The sequence below is a fragment of the Oncorhynchus clarkii genome, chromosome 4, assembly GCF_045791955.1.
Source record: "Oncorhynchus clarkii lewisi isolate Uvic-CL-2024 chromosome 4, UVic_Ocla_1.0, whole genome shotgun sequence".
In the NCBI taxonomy this organism is placed as follows: Eukaryota; Metazoa; Chordata; class Actinopteri; order Salmoniformes; family Salmonidae; genus Oncorhynchus; species Oncorhynchus clarkii.
The window spans coordinates 9,755,562-9,773,985 of NC_092150.1; the positions used below are offsets into that span (position 1 = coordinate 9,755,562).

Consider the following 18,424-nt stretch of genomic DNA (forward strand, 5'->3'; position numbering starts at 1 on the left):
CAGTAATAACCACACTGTAATGTAAAGTATTACCTCATTCTCAATGATCAGTCAATACATACAGTATTCATTTCAACTACAGTACATTGTATCAATATCAAGTCCCCCTTCCCTCATTACAACCACTTATTAATTATTTTAGACACTTAGAATCAGTGTTATAACATATAAGGCATTATAAAGGTCATTATAATTTGTACTTCATATAAACCTTTATATATTCTATATATTCTATATATATTATATATTCTAACAACTCACATTAGTTAGATTTATTCTATATTAAGGACCCTAACCTAGGAACAAAAATCTTTGTCTCCTCGAAGTTGCGTGCAGTTCCCTCCCTCCAACCCCACACCTCTGTCAGAACCAGGAAGTCCCTCCTTCTCCCACAAACTCTCTTCTGAGGAAACAAAACTGAGTCTCTGTGTCGTCTGTATGTGTGAGAGTGAACAACCGTCCAAATGGCTCAGCAGGGAGTTCTGCTGGACCATGACCAGTTCGGTTGTTCTGTCTGTCTGGATCTACTGAAGGAGCCGGTCACTACTGCCTGTGGACACAGTTACTGTAGGAGCTGTATTGAGGACTGCTGGGATCAGGATGTTCTGAAAGGGGTCTATAGCTGTCCTCAGTGCAGAGAGACCTTCACTCCAAGGCCTAATCTGAGGAAAAATAACATGTTGGCTGAGATGGTGGAGAAACTGAAGAAGACAGGACTCCAGGCTGCTCCCCCTCCTGCTCTGTGCTATGCTGTACCTGGAGATGTGGCGTGTGATTTCTGCATTGGGACCAGAAAGCAAAAAGCCCTCATGTCCTGTCTGGCATGTCTGGCCTCTTACTGTGAGACTCACCTCCAACCTCACTATGAATCTCCTGCTTTCAAGAAGCACAAGCTGGTCAAAGCCACCGCACAACTACAGGAGAAGATCTGCTCTCATCATGACAAACTGCTGGAGGTTTACTGTCGTACCGATCAGCAGTGTATCTGTTATCTGTGTACAATGGATGAACATAAAGGCCATGATACTGTGTCAGCTGCAGCAGAGAGGACTGAGAAACAGGTAAGACCATGTTGGTGGCTGTCTGTTAAACAAAGAATTAAAGATACAGTAGGAACTAAGTCTGATTGAATATGAGATCATTCAAATGAAATCGAGTCACAAATATGAACACAAACCTTGATTATAAAGATATGTTAACCAAGATTCTCCAAATGTATCACCATTTTCTAAAGTCAAACACCGTTGTCATTCATTATCAATCACCGTTATCATTTGTTATCAAACACCATTATCATTTGTTATAAAACACCCAATCAGCTCCCCTGGTTTGTGTTCTGTTAAAACTATAATCATTCCCATAACAACTTAATGATATATTTTCACAGACACTTCCTCAACATTTGAATCTCTATTGTTAGCAACTGAGGTTATTCTTCAATAACACAGACCCCAAATCAAATCAGGGGGAGAAAATAGACGTATTTGAGGAGGACAAATCCTAGGTGCTATGCTGAAAAGTAGACATTCAGTCTTCCCTGTCCTTCAGTTTTTCACCACAGAACAAAGGACAGGATGCCACTTATAACCCTCCACCCTAGCCTGGGGTTGGCCAATCAGAAGTCCTTGCTGCAGGACAAGTATCCCACTCCAGAGTCAATGTACAGACCAATGAAAATGTAGCACACGTAGCACACGTAGCTCTGAGTTCATGACTGACATTCCACAGATCCTAACAGATGTTGAACTGAAACCCAACTCCTATTTACAATTCCCTATTAACTATTAGGGGTGGTAGGGTACCCTAGTGGTTAGAGTGTTGGACTAGCAACTGAAAGGCTGCAAGTTCAAATCCCCCGAGCTGACACGGTACAAATCTGTTGTTCTGCCCCTGAACAAGGCAGTCAACCCACTGTTCCTAGGCTGTCATTGAAAATAAGAATTTGTTCTTATTAACAGACTTGCCTAGTAAAATAAAATTAGTACTCTAGTTTTTCATCCTCTGCGGTGTGTATTTCTCTTCAAAATATTCTTGTACCATCTTCAATGGGCCCCATGTCACATGACTATACTATTGATCTACTGGACAAATACAGCTTGATAGCTCATTGAAGAGTGATTCTCCACAGAGGCAGCTGAGGATGAGTCAGCAGAAGGTCCAGCAGAGATTCCAGGAGAGAGAGAAGGAGCTGAAAGAGCTCCAACAGGCTGTGGAGTCTTTCAAGGTGAGTATTGTTGACCAGAGGAGACACACCATTTCACTTCTCTCAGTCTGAGAGAGGAGAGGGGCCCCTCTCCAATCCAACTGTTGGGAACAGGCTGTCTGGACCCCTTTCAGAAAACAGAGCGCTTAATGATGTAACCAACGGGATATGAACCCAGGTCTACTGCGGGAGAGACCAACATCTTGACCGTTACACCAAGAGGACAGTCCCCATTGGGCCGACACTGATTTTGAAGTCGCAAGCGAGCCTACCTCATCACATAACCATGACTGACTCATGCCCCCTATACATTAACATGGAGAGCTCTCTCTCTCTCTCTCTCTCTCAATTAAATTAAATTCAAATGGCATTATTGGCATGGGAAATATATGTTTACATTGCCAAAGCAGGTGGAATAAATACTAAACAAACGTGAAATAAACCATCAGAAATTAACAGGAAACTTTCCACTCACAAAAGTAAAAAAATAATAGAGACATTTCAAATGTTATAATTCAAGTGCAAACAGAGTGAGCCGTGCGCCAAATCAAATCAAATGTTATTTGTCACATACACATGGTTAGCAGATGTTAATGCGAGTGTAGCGAAGTGCTTGTGCTTCTAGTTCCGACAATGCAGTAATAACCAACGAGTAATCTAACCTAACAATTCCAAAACTACTACCTTATACACACAAGTGTAAAGGGATAAAGAATATGTACATAAAGATATATGAATGAGTGATGGTACAGAGCGGCATAGGCAAGATGCAGTAGATGGTATCGAGTACAGTATATACATATGAGATGTATGTAAACAAAGTGGCATAGTTTAAAGTGGCTAGTGATACATGTATTACATAAAGATGCAGTAGATGATATAGAGTACAGTATATACGTATACATATGAGATCAATAATGTAGGGTATGTAAACATTATATTAAGTAGCATTGTTTAAAGTGGCTAGTGATATATTTTACATAAATTCCCATCAATTCCCATTATTAAAGTGGCTGGAGTTGAGTCAGTGTGTTGGCAGCAGCCACTCAATGTTAGTGGTGGCTGTTTAACAGTCTGATGGCCTTGATAAAAAAAAAGCTGTTTTTCAGTCTCTCGGTCCCAGCTTTGATGCACCTGTACTGACCTCGCCTTCTGGATGATAGCGGGGTGAACAGGCAGTGGCTCAGGTGGTTGTTGTCCTTGATGATCTTTATGGCCTTCCTGTGACATCGGGTGGTGTAGGTGTCCTGGAGGGCAGGTAGTTTGCCCCCGGTGATGCGTTGTGCAGACCTCACTACCCTCTGGAGAGCCTTGCGGTTGTGGGCGGAGCAGTTGCTGTACCAGGCGGTGATACAGCCCGACAGGATGCTCTCGATTGTGCATCTGTAGAAGTTTGTGAGTGCTTTTGGGTGACAAGTCGAATTTCTTCAGCCTCCTGAGGTTGAAGAGGCGCTGCTGCGCCTTCTTCACGATGCTGTCTGTGTGGGTGAACCAATTCAGTTTGTCTGTGATGTGTACGCCGAGGAACTTAAAACTTACTACCCTCTCCACTACTGTTCTGTCAATGTGGATAGGGGGGTGTTCCCTCTGCTGTTTCCTGAAGTCCACAATCATCTCCTTAGTTTTGTTGACGTTGAGTGTGAGGTTATTTTCCTGACACCACACTCCGAGGGCCCTCACCTCCTCCCTGTAGGCCGTCTCATCGTTGTTGGTAATCAAGCCTACCACTGTTGTGTCGTCCGCAAACTTGATGATTGAGTTGAAGGTGTGCATGGCCACGCAGTCGTGGGTGAACAGGGAGTACAGGAGAGGGCTCAGAACGCACCCTTGTGGGGCCCCAGTGTTGAGGATCAGCGGGGTGGAGATGTTGTTACCTACCCTCACCACCTGGGGGCGGCCCGTCAGGAAGTCCAGTACCCAGTTGCACAGGGCGGGGTCGAGACCCAGGGTCTCGAGCTTGATGACGAGTTTGGAGGGTACTATGGTGTTAAATGCTGAGCTGTAGTCGATGAACAGCATTCTCACATAGGTATTCCTCTTGTCCAGATGGGTTAGGGCAGTGTGCAGTGTGGTTGAGATTGCATCGTCTGTGGACCTATTTGGGCGGTAAGCAAATTGGAGTGGGTCAAGGGTGTCAGGTAGGGTGGAGGTGATATGGTCCTTGACTAGTCTCTCAAAGCACTTCATGATGACGGAAGTGCCAGACTGAGCTTTGGAGGCTGAATGGCGGCTCTGGCAGATCCTGGCTGACTGGCGGCTCTGGCGGATCCTGGCTGACTGGCGGCTCTGGCGGATCCTGGCTGACTGGCTGCTCTGGCGGCTCCTGGCTGACTGGCGGCTCTTGGCTGACTGGCGGCTCTGGCGGCTCCTGGCTGACTGGCGGCTCCTGGCTGACTGGCGGCTCCTGGCTGACTGGCGGCTCTGGCGGCTCCTTGCAGACTGGCGGCTCTGGCGGCTCCTTGCAGACTGGCGGCTCTGGCAGCTCCTTGCAGACTGGTGGCTCTGGCGGCTCCTTGCAAACTGGCGGCTCTGGTGGCTCCTTGCAGACTGGCAGCTCTGGCGGGTCCTTGCAGACTGGCGGCTCTGGCAGCTTCTTGCAGACTGGTAGCCCTGGTGGCTCCTTGCAGACTGGCGGCCCTGGCGGCTCCTTGCAGACTGGCGGCTCTGGCGGCTCAGGACAGACGGGAGACTCTGGCGGCGCTGGGCAGGAAGAAGGCTCTGGCAGCACTGGACAGACGAGGCGCACTGTAGGCCTGGTGCGTGGTGCCGGCACTGGGCCGAGGACACGCACCTCAGGGCGAGTATGAGGAGGAGGAACAGGGTGTCGGGGGCTGCCACCGGAGGGCTGGTGCGTGGAGATGGCACCGGATAGACCGGCCCGAGAAGGCGTACTGGAGGTCTCGAGCACCGAGCCTGCCCCACCTTACCTGGTTGAATGCTCCCCGTAGCCTGACCAGTACGGCCAGGTGGAATAGGCTGCACTGGGCTGTGCAGGCGAACCGGGGACACCATGCGTAAGGCTGGTGCCATGTACGCCGGCCCGAGGAGATGCACTGGAGACCAGATGCGTAAAGCCGGCTTTATGGCACCTGGCTGGAAGCTCAACCTAGCCCGGCCGATACGAGGAGCTGGGATGTACCGCACCGGGCTAAGCACGCGTACTGGGGACACCGTGCGCTCCACCGCATAACACGGTGCCTGACCAATACGACACCCTCTCTCACTCCGGTATGCACAGGAAGCTGGCACAAGTCTCCTACCTGCCTTAGCCACACTCCCCGTGTGCCCCCCAATACATTTTTGGTGGCTGCCTCTCTCTCGGGCTTCCTACCGCGCCGCCGTGCTGACTCCATTCACCGGTATCCCTCCTCACACTGCTCCAGAGAATCCCAGGCGGGCTCCAGCACTCTCCTTGGTCAGCCGCCCACCTGTCTATCTCCTTCCAAGTAGTGACCTCGTCCAGATCTCGCTCCCAAGACCATAAGTCCTGATTACGCTGCTCCTGCTGCCTGTCACCACGCTGCTTGGTCCTGTTGTGGTGGGTGATTCTGTAACGGCAGATTTCTTCCTCTTCCTCTGAAGAGGTGTAGCAAGGATCGGACCAAGATGCGGCGTGGTAAGTGTCCATGTTTTAATAAGAAAAACTCAACATGAACACAAATACAAAACAATAAACGTGAACTAACCAAAAACAGTCCCGTGTGGCACAAACACTGACACTGAAACAATCACCCACAAAATACCCAAAGAACATGGCTGCCTAAATATGGTTCCCAATCAGAGACACCGATAAACACCTGCTTCTAATTGACAACCAATCTAGGCAACCGTAGACTTACATAAACACCTAGAAAGGAAACAGCCCCATAAACATACAAAACCCCTAGACAAGACCAAACACATACATCACCTATGTCACACCGTGACCTAACCAACATAACAAGGAAAAAAAAGAACACTAAAGTCAGGCTGTGACAAATTATTTATTTACTAAATACCTAACTAATCACACAGAATTACACATACACATAATTAACTCATAACTTGACTACAAATACGTCATAAAGGAAAACGTCCCTAGCGGGCGGAACAGATATGAGAGCTTGTTACACAAAAGAAAAGGGGCTGGGTTTGAGTGAAAGAGCGGGAAGAATGAGGAATAAAGGGCGAAGCTGTGCTATCGTAAATACAGTATCAAATGCAATAAATATTTACTCTGAGCTGAGGTTCAGTAGGTTGGTGGTAGATGGAAGGCCGTGTTGCCCAACCGAGTCCTTTGAAGAATGTCTCTGCTGGTAAACTGTATACGTTGTAGTAACGTCGTTGTGTGATAGACGGGATACTCTTTCTGTTCCTTCCTAACCCTCATTTGCAACGGCTAGGAGGTATCACTTCTGTAGTGAATAAAAGTTCAAAGTTCATACCATTCGCAACCAAGCTCACGCCGATGTTGGCTTCGTTCTGTAGTTATTATCTGAACCATTCTGACATCAGACCGTCATCCTGACATCATCGGAACAGGAGGTTATATTGTTGTCAAGGGCTTATATAGGAAGGGAGAGGAGGGCATGTTTTAAAAGTTTTATAGCCCATGTCCCTTCACAGGGGCGGGCCACTGATTGAGCAGAGCCCTATCTTATTAAAACCCAATCTCACATTTTAGAAGCTAAAATCACATTTCATCCCATCACGAATAATTTCATATTCAAACATTTAAATTGAACAATAATTCCATGTGAATCCGATAATTCTGATGTATAGACTTTCCACTGAAGAGTTTATGTCATCTTATCATTGATGAGAATGTCTCAGATGACAACCAAACTGACATCATATTCATTAAGTACCACCGCATATGTTCAATTGATCGGATTGCCAGAATATAGTTCATTTCCCTGCCTTCTGATGTTCCCAGAATCTCTATATTAACCAAGAGTTTTGCGAATGTAACCTCAGTAGGGTAGAGAGAGGAAAACAGGGGGGAAGAGGTATTTATGACTGTCATAAACCTACCCCCCAGGCCAACGTCATGACACTGCCTTGTTCAGGGGCAGAACAACAGATTTTTATCTTGTCAGCTCCGGGATTCGATCGAGCAACCTTTCGGTTACTGGCTCTAACCACTAGGCTACCTGCCATCCTTTCACAGATGCCAAGTGTACGTTTACATGTGAGTCATTTGGCAGACATTCTGTCTAAATATGCCTACAAAAAAGTAGATTTTCAGATTTTTCAGCTAGTCGGTGTCACGAATCCGACCGAGGGTGGCTCCCTTTCCCGGTTGGGTGGCGCTCAGCGGTCGTCATCGCAGGCCTATTAGCTGCCACTGATTGTTTTTCCTCCCCCTCCTTGTATGTTTATTGCTAGCACCTGTTAGTGAGTCATTAGTTGGGCTTTATTAGACAGCCGGCCCGCCTGTTTCTTTGTGAGGGATTAATTATTGTGACCTTCGGTTATGTAGTAGAGGAACGTGTTTGTTCCTGGTCGTGTATTCTGTTGTACTGTTTTCATCCCCGTGTTTGGGGCATTTGGTTTTGGAACACCCAGTGTTGCGTGAGTGCATTAAAGAGCACAGTATTGCACTCTCTGTTTCCTGCGTCTGACTCCACACCCACGACACCCGGAGCGTTACAGTCGGCTCGGGGATTTGACCCAGCCACCTTTCGGTTACTGCCCAACACTCTTAACCACTAGATTACAAACCACTAAATGTTAAACACCAAAGGTCAAATGGTAGTAGATAAATGGTAAGCTGGTTAAATAAAAGACTGCTGTTATAACTTTCAGACTGCCATTGTTTTGGGGAAATAGGGACATATCTGTCTACTTCTACAATTATCTCTAATAGGTGTATTCATTTGGTTAATAATAATTAATAATAATGGTTTGAAGTTCTACACCATTTTAATCAGGATAAACTATTATTTCTAATGATGTAAGTTTGGGCAGCGTACAATGTTGTTACCAATTGCTGGTAGGTAAAACGTAAAAAATTAAATAAAATACTCCTGGAACTCTTGAGGTCGTCCCATTGTTTCCTAAAGAAATATGGGTATGTCTGTTTATTTGACAAAATATCGCAATGTGCATATTTAGAGTGGTTTCAAGTTGGACACCATTTTAATCATGAAAATCTCTTCTTTCTAATGACATAAGGTTGAGCAGCGTCCTCTGCTGTCATCGATCGCTAGACCAGAAATAGTCAGTTGCCATTTTTTCCTACTTCCTGGTAATGCAGACACTTGGCACCAACAAGGTGCGGATGTTTACTTTCTACACCAGTTGTAATTTTTAAGTTTCATCCTAAGAACAGGTTTTAGTGGTAAAATAAAAAGGTTGACATTTGTTGGTGCCATTTAGGGGAAATGGAATTCTAAGGATCATCCCAGTCAGAAGAGGCTCTGTGAAGGTTTGTTTCAATTAATTTGCTATGGCCTCGCTAGTGTTCCAGCTCAGACAACATACTTGGGCCGTTTTGACCTAGTCAAATCAAATCAAATGTATTTATAAAGCCCTTCTTACATCAGCAGATATCACAAAGTGCTGTACAGAAACCCAGCCTAAAACCCCAAACAGCAAGCAATGCAGGTGTAGAAGCACGGTGGCTAGGAAAAACTCCCTAGAAAGGCCAGAACCTAGGAATAAACCTAGGGAGGACCCAGGCTATGAGGGGTGGCCAGTCCTCTTCTGGCTGTGCCGGTTGGAGATTATAACAGAACATGGACAAGATGTTAAAATGTTCATAGATGACCAGCAGGGTCAAATAGTAATAATCACAGTGGTTGTCGAGGGTGCAACAGGTCAGCACCTCAGGAGTAAATGTCAGTTGGCTTTTAATAGCCGATCATTCAGAGTATCTCTACCGCACCTGCTTTCTCTAGAGAGTTGAAAACATCAGGTCTGGGACAAGTAGCACGTCCGGTGAACAGGTCAGGGTTCCATAGCCACAGGCAGAACAGTTGAAACTGGAGCAGCAGCACGACCAGGTGGACTGGGGACAGCAAGGAGTCATCAGGCCAGGTAGTCCTGAGGCTCAGGTCCTCCGAGAGAGAGAAAGCAAGAAAGAATTAGAGAGAGCGTACTTAAATCCACACAGGACATCGGAGAAGACAGGAGAAATACTCCAGATATAACAGACTGACCCTAGCCCCCCGACACATATAATACTGCACCATAAATACTGGAGGCTGAGACAGGAGGGGTCGGGAGACACTGTGGCCCCGTCCGACAATACCCCCGGACAGGCCCAAACATGCAGGATATAACCCCACCAAATTTGCCAAAGCACAGCCCCCATATCTTCAACCACCAACTTACCATCCTGAGACAAGGCAGAGTATAGCCCACAAAGATCTCCCCCACGGTACAACCCAAGGGGGGGCGCCAACCCAGACAGGAAGATCACGTCAGTGACTCAACCCACTCAAGTGATGCACCCCTCCTAGGGATGGCATGGAAGAGCACTAGTAAGCCAGTGACTCAGCCCCCGTAAAAGGGTTAGAGGCAGAGAATCCCAGTGGAGAGAGGGGAACCGGCCAGGCAGAGACAGCAAGCGCGGTTCGTTGCTCCAGTGCCTTTCCGTTCACCGTCACACTCCTGGGCCAGACTACACTCAATCATAGGACCTACTGAAGAGATGAGTCTTCAATAAAGACTTAAAAGTTGAGACCGAGTCTGCGTCTCTCACATGGGTAGGTAGACCATTCCATAAAAATGACTGGTTCTATTGCCCAGCCTACTAGGACTCAGGGGCTGGGTCTAGCTCTGCTACGGGGCAGGCTACTGGAGGGGGTACCAGGAGGGAGAAGAGTAGAGCAGGGCCAAGTGGTGGTGTGCAGGCTAATGGAGGGGGGACCAGGAGGGAGGAGAGTAGAGCAGGACCAAGTGGTTGTGTGCAGGCTACTGGAGGGGGGACCAGGAGGGAGGAGAGTAGAGCAGGGCCAAGTGGTGGTGTGCAGGCTACTGGAGGGGGGACCAGGAGGGAGGAGAGTAGAGCAGGGCCAAGTGGTGGTGTGCAGATCGTGGAGAAAGCTGTGGTGAGGAGGGTTGCAGCTGGGTACATGAGCTGAGGCAGGTTGCTGTTGTAATAGAGACTCCAGTGGGTAAGGGCTTGGTGGGTTCATCAGGAAGATCAGGAAGATGGGGGGGGGGGGGGGGGGGGGGCAAGAGGGCACCAAGTGGTGTTCTGTACCTGCCTGTCCAAGAGGGGGGACAAGGCCTGGTGGACCTGGAGAGCAGGGTGGCAGCGTTCTGACTCAAGGTGGTGCAGAGGCAACTGTACCTACTGTCTCTCTGTCTCTCTCTCTGTCTCTCTCTCTTTCTCTCTCTTAACAGCATTCTGCACAGGCAGCAGTGGAGGACAGTGATCAGATCTTTACTGAGATGATCTGCTCCTTTGAGAGAAGGCGTTCTGAGGTGAAGGAGCTGATCAGAGCCCAAGAGAAGGCTCAAGTGAGTCAAGCTGAAGGACTCCTGGAGCAACTGAAGCAGGAGATAGCTGAGCTGAGAAAGAGAAGCACTGAGCTGGAGCAGCTCTCACACACAGAGGATCACATCCATTTCCTCCAGGTAACTAAACTACCTTGTTACATGTGATATGAAATTAACTTAATGTGAAGCTATTCATCTCAGTCATTATGTTATCCTGTCTCCCCCGCCCTCGCTCTGTCTCCCCCGCGGTTGCTCTGTCTCCCCCCCCCCCTCTCTCTCTGTCTGTCTCCCCCCCTCGCTCTCTCTCTCTCTGTCCCTCCCTTTCCAGAGTCATCAGTCTCTCTCCAGTATCAGTGTATCTTCAGACTTACCCAGCATTGTTGTCCATCCTCTTCAGTACTTTGGAGATGTGAGTAAGACTGTGTCTGAACTGAGAGAGAAACTAGAAGACTTCATTAAAGGAGAATGGACCAAGATCTCGTCTACAGGTGTGTTGAAAATAATAAGAACATCAACTTTAGAATGTTCCCTACTAGTCATATACATGTGGAATATGGTATGATGATAACATTCCCTCTCTCTGTCAATGTGTTTGTGTCTGTAGTGAATATAGTGGATGTTGTACTGCCTCCAGAGCCCAAGACCAGAGAACAGTTTTTACAATGTGAGTCTCTTTACTGTGAAGTCACTAACAGTCTCTTTTTACTGACACTCCTAACAATCCCTCTAGAAATATATAGCAATAGTAGATCTAATCAAAGACTGGGTATCTATCTGACTCCTCATATTTCTTTGATTTCATCTCTGCTGTGCTCTAATCAAAGACAGGGTAGATACAGTATCTGACTTAACTTATTGTTCTAACTCCCCTCATTGGTCTCTGCTCTTCTCCCAGATTCCTGTCAGCTCACACTGGACCCAAACACAGCATACACACACCTCTCTCTGTCTAAATGGAACCGAAAGGTGACCTATAAACGCCAAATCCAACCATATCCTGACCATCCAGACAGATTCACCAACCACTACCAGGTTTTGTGTAGAGAGGGTCTGTCAGGACGCTGTTACTGGGAGGTGGAGTGGAGTAGTTATGTTATTACAGCAGTCTCCTATAAAGACATCAGCAGAACAGAGACAGGTAATATATTTGGACTCAATAACAAGTCCTGGAGTTTACAGTACCAGTGGTTTAGTGATGGTTATTGTTTCAGACACAATAATGTTGAGACTAAAATATCAGGCCCTCAGTCCTCCAGAGTAGGAGTGTACCTGGATCACAAGGCAGGTACTCTGTCCTTCTACAGTGTCTCTGACACAATGACCCTCCTCCACAGAGTCCAGACCACATTCACTCAGCCCCTCTATCCCGGGTTTTGGCTACGTAGTTGTAAAAATACTGCTGAGCTGGTTAAACTGTAGTAGGGTCCACATAGATACTAGTCATGCTGGTGTAGTCTATAGCTGAGCTGGTTAAACTGTAGTAGTGTCCACATAGATACTGGTCATGCTGTTGTAGTCTATAGCTGATCTGGTTAAACTGTAGTAGGGTCCACATAGATACTAGTCATGCTGGTGTAGTCTATATCTGAGCTGGTTAAACTGTAGTAGTGTCCACATAGATACTAGTCATGCTGTTGTAGTCTATAGCTGAGCTGGTTAAACTGTAGTAGGGTCCACATAGATACTAGTCATGCTGTTGTAGTCTATAGCTGAGCTGGTTAAACTGTAGTAGGGTCCACATAGATACTAGTCATGCTGGTGTAGTCTATAGCTGAGATGGTTAAACTTTAGTAGGGTCCACATAGATACTAGTCATGCTGGTGGTGATGGGCCCCAGATGTGATGGTCTGTTTTTCTGTACAATAATTTGTCTGACTGTATAGTTGAATTAATGTAATATACTTATTCTTATCAAATACAATGTTTTAATCTTGTACATTTCCATGAATCATGATGTATGGTGTTGATGTATATTGGTTGTCATTCAGAACCATTGATATGTTTTCTCAGATTTCTCAATCTATTTAATTCTCCTCGGTGGCATAGAACAGGTAGTATCACTAACTAACTAAACTATATGGAACAGAAAGTATCACTAACTAACTAACTAAACTATCTGGGACGGACACAGATTAATCCTAGAAGTATGTTCAGTGGAGATTCTCAATGTATATGTCCAGGAAACCTGCCCGAAATTTGGCATCTTTCATCCTCCCAAACTGCTCAGTCAAGCAAAATTAAATCTGTCCAGCAGGTGGTGCTATTGACCAAACAATAAAACCAGCAGATATCTTGACTTGCCACTCAGTATATCAGTAATGTTCAGAATAGTACTTTAATATCATTGATGGTGTTTTTAATCCACTATCCAGTGTCAGGAACAGATGAAGTTGGGTCTGCTACTGTTCAGTGATTAAATATGACTTATGGTGATGGTAAATAAAAAATACAACACTAAACTTCATCTAGTAATAGTTTTCCTTTGTTATTTATTCCAAGGTGTGTCTTTAACTTGTAGATGGATTGTGTGGAGGTGAGCTAGTGGTGTGGCTGATAGAATAGAATGAAAAGGGAGGATGGGAGGGGAAATGGGCAGATATATCAGCCCATGCCAACACCAACCCAATGCTTTTACATTTGTGAGGAGTAGTGAAGGAATCCTACTCTTCAGGAGGATAGAGAGATTATCGGGACGTCCCCATGGAGTGATGATAGAGGGATGTGAAAGAGGAGAGAGGTAATGGTTGTACTCCCCCATGGAGTGATGATAGAGGGATGTGAAAGAGGAGAGAGGTAATGGTTGTACTCCCCCATGGAGTGATGATATGGGGATGTGAAAGAGGAGAGAGGTAATGGTTGGACTCCCCCATGGAGTGATGATAGAGGGATGTGAAAGAGGAGAGAGATAATGGTTGGACTCCCCCATGGAGTGATGATAGAGGGATGTGAAAGAGGAGAGAGGTAATGGTTGTACTCCCCCATGGAGTGATGATAGAGGGATGTGAAAGAGGAGAGAGGTAATGGTTGGACTCCCCCATGGAGTGATGATAGAGGGATGTGAAAGAGGAGAGAGATAATGGTTGGACTCCCCCATGGAGTGATGATAGAGGGATGTGAAAGAGGAGAGAGGTAATGGTTGGACTCCCCCATGGAGTGATGATAGAGGGATGTGAAAGAGGAGAGAGGTAATGGTTGTACTCCCCCATGGAGTGATGATAGGGGGATGTGAAAGAGGAGAGAGGTAAATGGTTGTACTCCCCCATGGAGTGATGATAGAGGGATGTGAAAGCGGAGAGAGGTAATGGTTGTACTCCCTCATGGAGTGATGATAGAGGGATGTGAAAGAGGAGAGAGGTAATGGTTGTACTCCCTCATGGAGTGATGATAGAGGGATGTGAAAGAGGAGAGAGGTAATGGTTGTACTGGACTTATTTATTCTCTCATTACTTATTCTGTTTCAATAACATAATTGTATAACACAAACTAATTACATTCGAGGATTTATTATTGTATTAAAGTAAACTTGTATTAAAATTCATCACAAAATGTACAGTTCATTCCATAGTTTAACATGGGAAATTGTCCCTCCCTCCTATAGAGTCATGGAAGTGTTGGATGAGATAGGACCCTGCCTTCACTGGGGGATATTTGTTGGATCCGTCACAACAGGTTATGAGGACCTCATCCTCAAGCTGCAGTGCGCTCCAGTTTCCAACAGGGGGCAGTAGAACCCTATGGACCTGAAAGGGACTGCAGTGTGCTCCAGTCTCCAGCAGGGGGCAGTAGAACCCTATGGACCTGAAAGGGACTGCAGTGTGCTCCAGTCTCCAGCAGGGGGCAGTAAAACACTATGGACCTGAAAGGGACTGCAGTGTGCTCCAGTCTCCAGCAGGGGGCAGTAGAACCCTATGGACCTGAAAGGGAAAGTGAGGAGTAAAAATCAAAGGTGATTTTACATGGATGTTTCCATAGAGACCTGAGTCATATTCACTAGGCATCAAACTAAAGAAAATGAACTGAAACAGGGAGAGACTAACTGAACTTGTCCAATAAAAAAAGTTTGTTTTCATTTTCCTTTTGAAAGTGTTTTGTTACAGCCCTAATTAATACGACCCTGGCAGAGTTGCAAAGAAAAAGTCATATCTCAGACTGGCCAATAAAAGGAAAGATTAAGATGGGCAAAAGAACACAGACACTGGACAGAGGAACTCTGCCTAGAAGGCCATCATCCCGGAATCACCTCTTCACTGTTAATGTTGAGACTGGACAGAGGAACTCTGCCTAGAAGGCCAGCATCCCGGAGTCACCTCTTCACTGTTAATGTTGAGACTGGACAGAGGAACTCTGCCTAGAAGACCAGCATCCCGGAGTCACCTCTTCACTGTTAATGTTGAGACTGGACAGAGGAACTCTGCCTAGAAGGCCAGCATCCCGGAGTCACTTCTTCACTGTTAATGTTGAGACTGGACAGAGGAACTCTGCCTAGAAGGCCAGCATCCCGGAGTCACCTCTTCACTGTTGACATTGGGACTGGTGTTTTGCGGGTACTATTTAATGAAGCTGCCAGTTGAGGACCATTGAGGCGTCTGTTTCTTAAACTAGACACACTCTTATACTTGTCCTCTTGCTCAGTTGTGCACCGGGGCCTCCCACTCCTCTTTCTATTCTGGTTAGAGACAGTTTGCTCTGTTCTGTGAAGGGAGTAGGACAAGACCTTCAGTTTCTTGACAATTTCTCGCATGGAATAGCCTTCATTTCTCAGATCAAGAATAGACTGATAGGTTTCAGAAGAAAGTTATTTGTTTCTGGCCATTTTGAGCCTGTAATTGAACTCACAAATGCTGATGCTCCAGACACTCAACTAGTCTAAAGAAGGCCAGTTTTATTGCTTCTTTAATCAGGACAACAGTTTTCAGCTGGGCTAACATAATTGCAAAAGGGTTTTCTAATGATCAATTAGCCATTTAAAATGATCAACTTGAATTAGCTAACACAACGTGCCATTGGAACACAGGAGTGATGGTTGCTGATAATGGGCCTCTGTACGCCTATGTAGATATTCCATAAAAAAATCCTCCATTTCCAGCTACAATAGTCATTTACAACATTAACGATGTCTACACTGTATTTCTGATCAATTTGATGTTATTTTAATGGACAAAAAAATATACTTTTCTTTCAAAAACAAGGACATTTCTAAGTTACCCACAACGTTTGAACGGTAGTGTATATTTGACCACTTTTACTTCACTACATTCCTAAATAAAATAATGTACTTTTTACTCCATACATTTTCCCTGACCCCCAAAAGTACTAGTTACATTCTAGAATGTTTAGAAGGACAGGGATATGGTCCAATTCACACACTTATCAAGAGAACGTCCTAGGTCATCCTGTCTCTGATCTGGCTGACTCAATAAACACCAAATCTTTGTTTGTAAATTGTGTCAGAGTGTTGCAGTGTGCCTCTGGCTATATGTAAAACAATAAAATTGTACAATATGGTTAGCTTAACATAGGTCATTTTACATTTTTGTACATTTACTTTTGATACTTAAGTATATTTATAACCAATTACTTTTAGACTTTTACTCAAGTAGTATTTTACAGGGTAGCTTTCACTTTTACTTGAATCCATTTCCATTAGGGTATCTTTACTTTTACTCAAGTATGACATTTGAGAACTTTTATTCCACCAGCTGACTGCACTGTATTGAACTGAACTGAACTGAACTATACTGGACTGTACTGAACTGAACTATACTGTACTGTACTGAACAGAACTGAACTATACTGTACTGTACTGAACAGAACTGAACTATACTGTACTGTACTGTACTGAACTGAACTATACTGGACTGTACTGAATAATACTGGACTGTACTGAACTGAACTGAACTATACTGGACTGTACTGAACTGAACTATACTGGACTGTACTGAACTGAACTGAACTATACTGTACTGTACTGAACTGAACTATACTGAACTGAACTGAACTGAACTATACTGTAGTGTACTAAACTGAACTATTCCTTACTGTACTTTACTATACTGTACTATACTGAACTGAACTATACTGAACTATACACTATTGTACTGAACTATACTGTACTGAACTGAACTATACTGGACTGTACTGAACTGAACTGAACTGAACTATACTGTACTAAACTGAACTGAACTATTCCTTACTGTACTTTACTATACTGTACTATACTGAACTGAACTATACTGCACTGTACTGAACTGAACTGAACTATACTGGACTGGACTGAACTGAACTGAACTATACTGGACTGTACTGAACTGAACTGAACTATTCCTTACTGTACTTTACTATACTGTACTATACTGAACTGAACTATACTGAACTATACACTATTGTACTGAACTATACTGGACTGTACTGAACTGAACTATACTGGACTGTACTGAACTGAACTGAACTATACTGGACTGTACTGAACTGAACTGAACTATACTGGACTGTACTGAACTGAACTGAACTATACTGTACTATACTAAACTGAACTGAACTATTCCTTATTGTACTTTACTATACTGTACTATACTGAACTGAACTATACTGCACTATACACTATTGTGCTGAACTATACTGTACTGAACTGAACTATACTGGACTGTACTGTACTGAACTGAACTATACTGTACTGAACTATACTGTAATGAACTGAACTATACTGGACTGTACTGAACTGAACTATACTGTACTATACTGAACTGAACTATAGTGAACTGAACTATACTGTATCAAATCAAATCAAATGTATTTCTATAGCCCTTCGTACATCAACTGATATCTCAAAGTGCTGTACAGAAACCCAGCCTAAAACCCCAAACAGCAAGCAATGCAGGTGTAGAAGCACGGTGGCTAGGAAAAACTCCCTAGAAAGGCCAAAACCTAGGAAGAAACCTAGAGAGGAACCAGGCTATGTGGGGTGGCCAGTCCTCTTCTGGCTGTGCCGGGTAAAGATTATAACAGAACATGGCCAAGATGTTCAAATGTTCATAAATGACCAGCATGGTCCAATAATAATAAGGCAGAACAGTTGAAACTGGGGCAGCAGCACGGCCAGGTGGACTGGGGACAGCAAGGAGTCATCATGTCAGGTAGTCCTGAGGCATGGTCCTAGGGCTCAGGTCCTCCGAGATAGAGAAAAAAAGAAAGAGAGAAAGAGAGAATTAGAGAGAGCACACTTAAATTCACACAGGACACCGAATAGGACAGGAGAAGTACTCCAGATATAACAAACTGACCCTAGCCCCCCGACACAAACTACTGCAGCATAAATACTGGAGGCTGAGACTATACTGTACTGAACTGCACTGAACTATACTGGACTGTACTGAACTGAACTGAACTATACTCTACTGTACTGAACTGAACTACTCTACTGTACTGAACTGATCTATACTCTACTGTACTGAACTATACTGTACTGAACTGAACTGAACTACTCTTCTGAACTGAACTATACTGAACAATACTCTGCTGTAATGAACTATACTATACTGTACTGAACTGAACTATACCCTACTGTACTGAACTATACTGTACCGAACAATACTCTACTGTACCGAACTATTCTCTACTGTACTGAGCGGAACTATACTATACTGTACTGAACTATGCTATACTGTACTGAACTATACTATACTGAACTACTCTACTGTGCTGAACTATACTATACTGTACTGAACTATACTATACTGTACTGAACTATACTATACTGTACTGAAATATGCTATACTGTACTGAACTATACTA

The 18,424-nt window shown here is 44.8% G+C and overlaps 1 protein-coding gene across 3 annotated transcripts; it reads left to right on the forward strand.

The window, feature by feature from the left end:
- The first annotated feature begins 385 nt into the window (after positions 1–385).
- On the forward strand, positions 386–14,556 carry LOC139406388 (E3 ubiquitin/ISG15 ligase TRIM25-like). 3 transcript variants are annotated; one of them, XM_071148929.1, is made up of 6 exons: positions 386–1,061; positions 2,129–2,224; positions 10,538–10,771; positions 10,962–11,121; positions 11,238–11,297; positions 11,529–13,092. In XM_071148929.1, exons 1-6 carry the CDS (start codon positions 465–467, stop codon positions 12,050–12,052), a joined length of 1,671 nt encoding a protein of 556 aa, XP_071005030.1. In that variant the 5' UTR covers positions 386–464; the 3' UTR covers positions 12,053–13,092. The 3 variants fall into 3 exon arrangements, with proteins under 3 accessions (XP_071005030.1, XP_071005032.1, XP_071005031.1); XM_071148931.1 differs by lacking the exon at positions 11,529–13,092 and adding an exon at positions 14,232–14,556 and having other exon boundaries at positions 412–1,061; XM_071148930.1 differs by lacking the exon at positions 2,129–2,224 and having other exon boundaries at positions 412–1,061; positions 11,529–12,974.
- The last annotated feature ends 3,868 nt before the right edge of the window (positions 14,557–18,424 follow it).

Excerpts from the sequence above, each read along its gene's own strand:
- LOC139406388 (XM_071148929.1), top strand. The coding sequence starts at position 465 with ATGGCTCAGCAGGGAGTTCTGCTGGACCATGACCAGTTCGGTTGTTCT. Across the intron at positions 10,772-10,961 it reads ATCACATCCATTTCCTCCAG|AGTCATCAGTCTCTCTCCAG; the intron begins GTAACTAAACTA and ends CTCCCTTTCCAG. Across the intron at positions 11,122-11,237 it reads GACCAAGATCTCGTCTACAG|TGAATATAGTGGATGTTGTA; the intron begins GTGTGTTGAAAA and ends TTGTGTCTGTAG.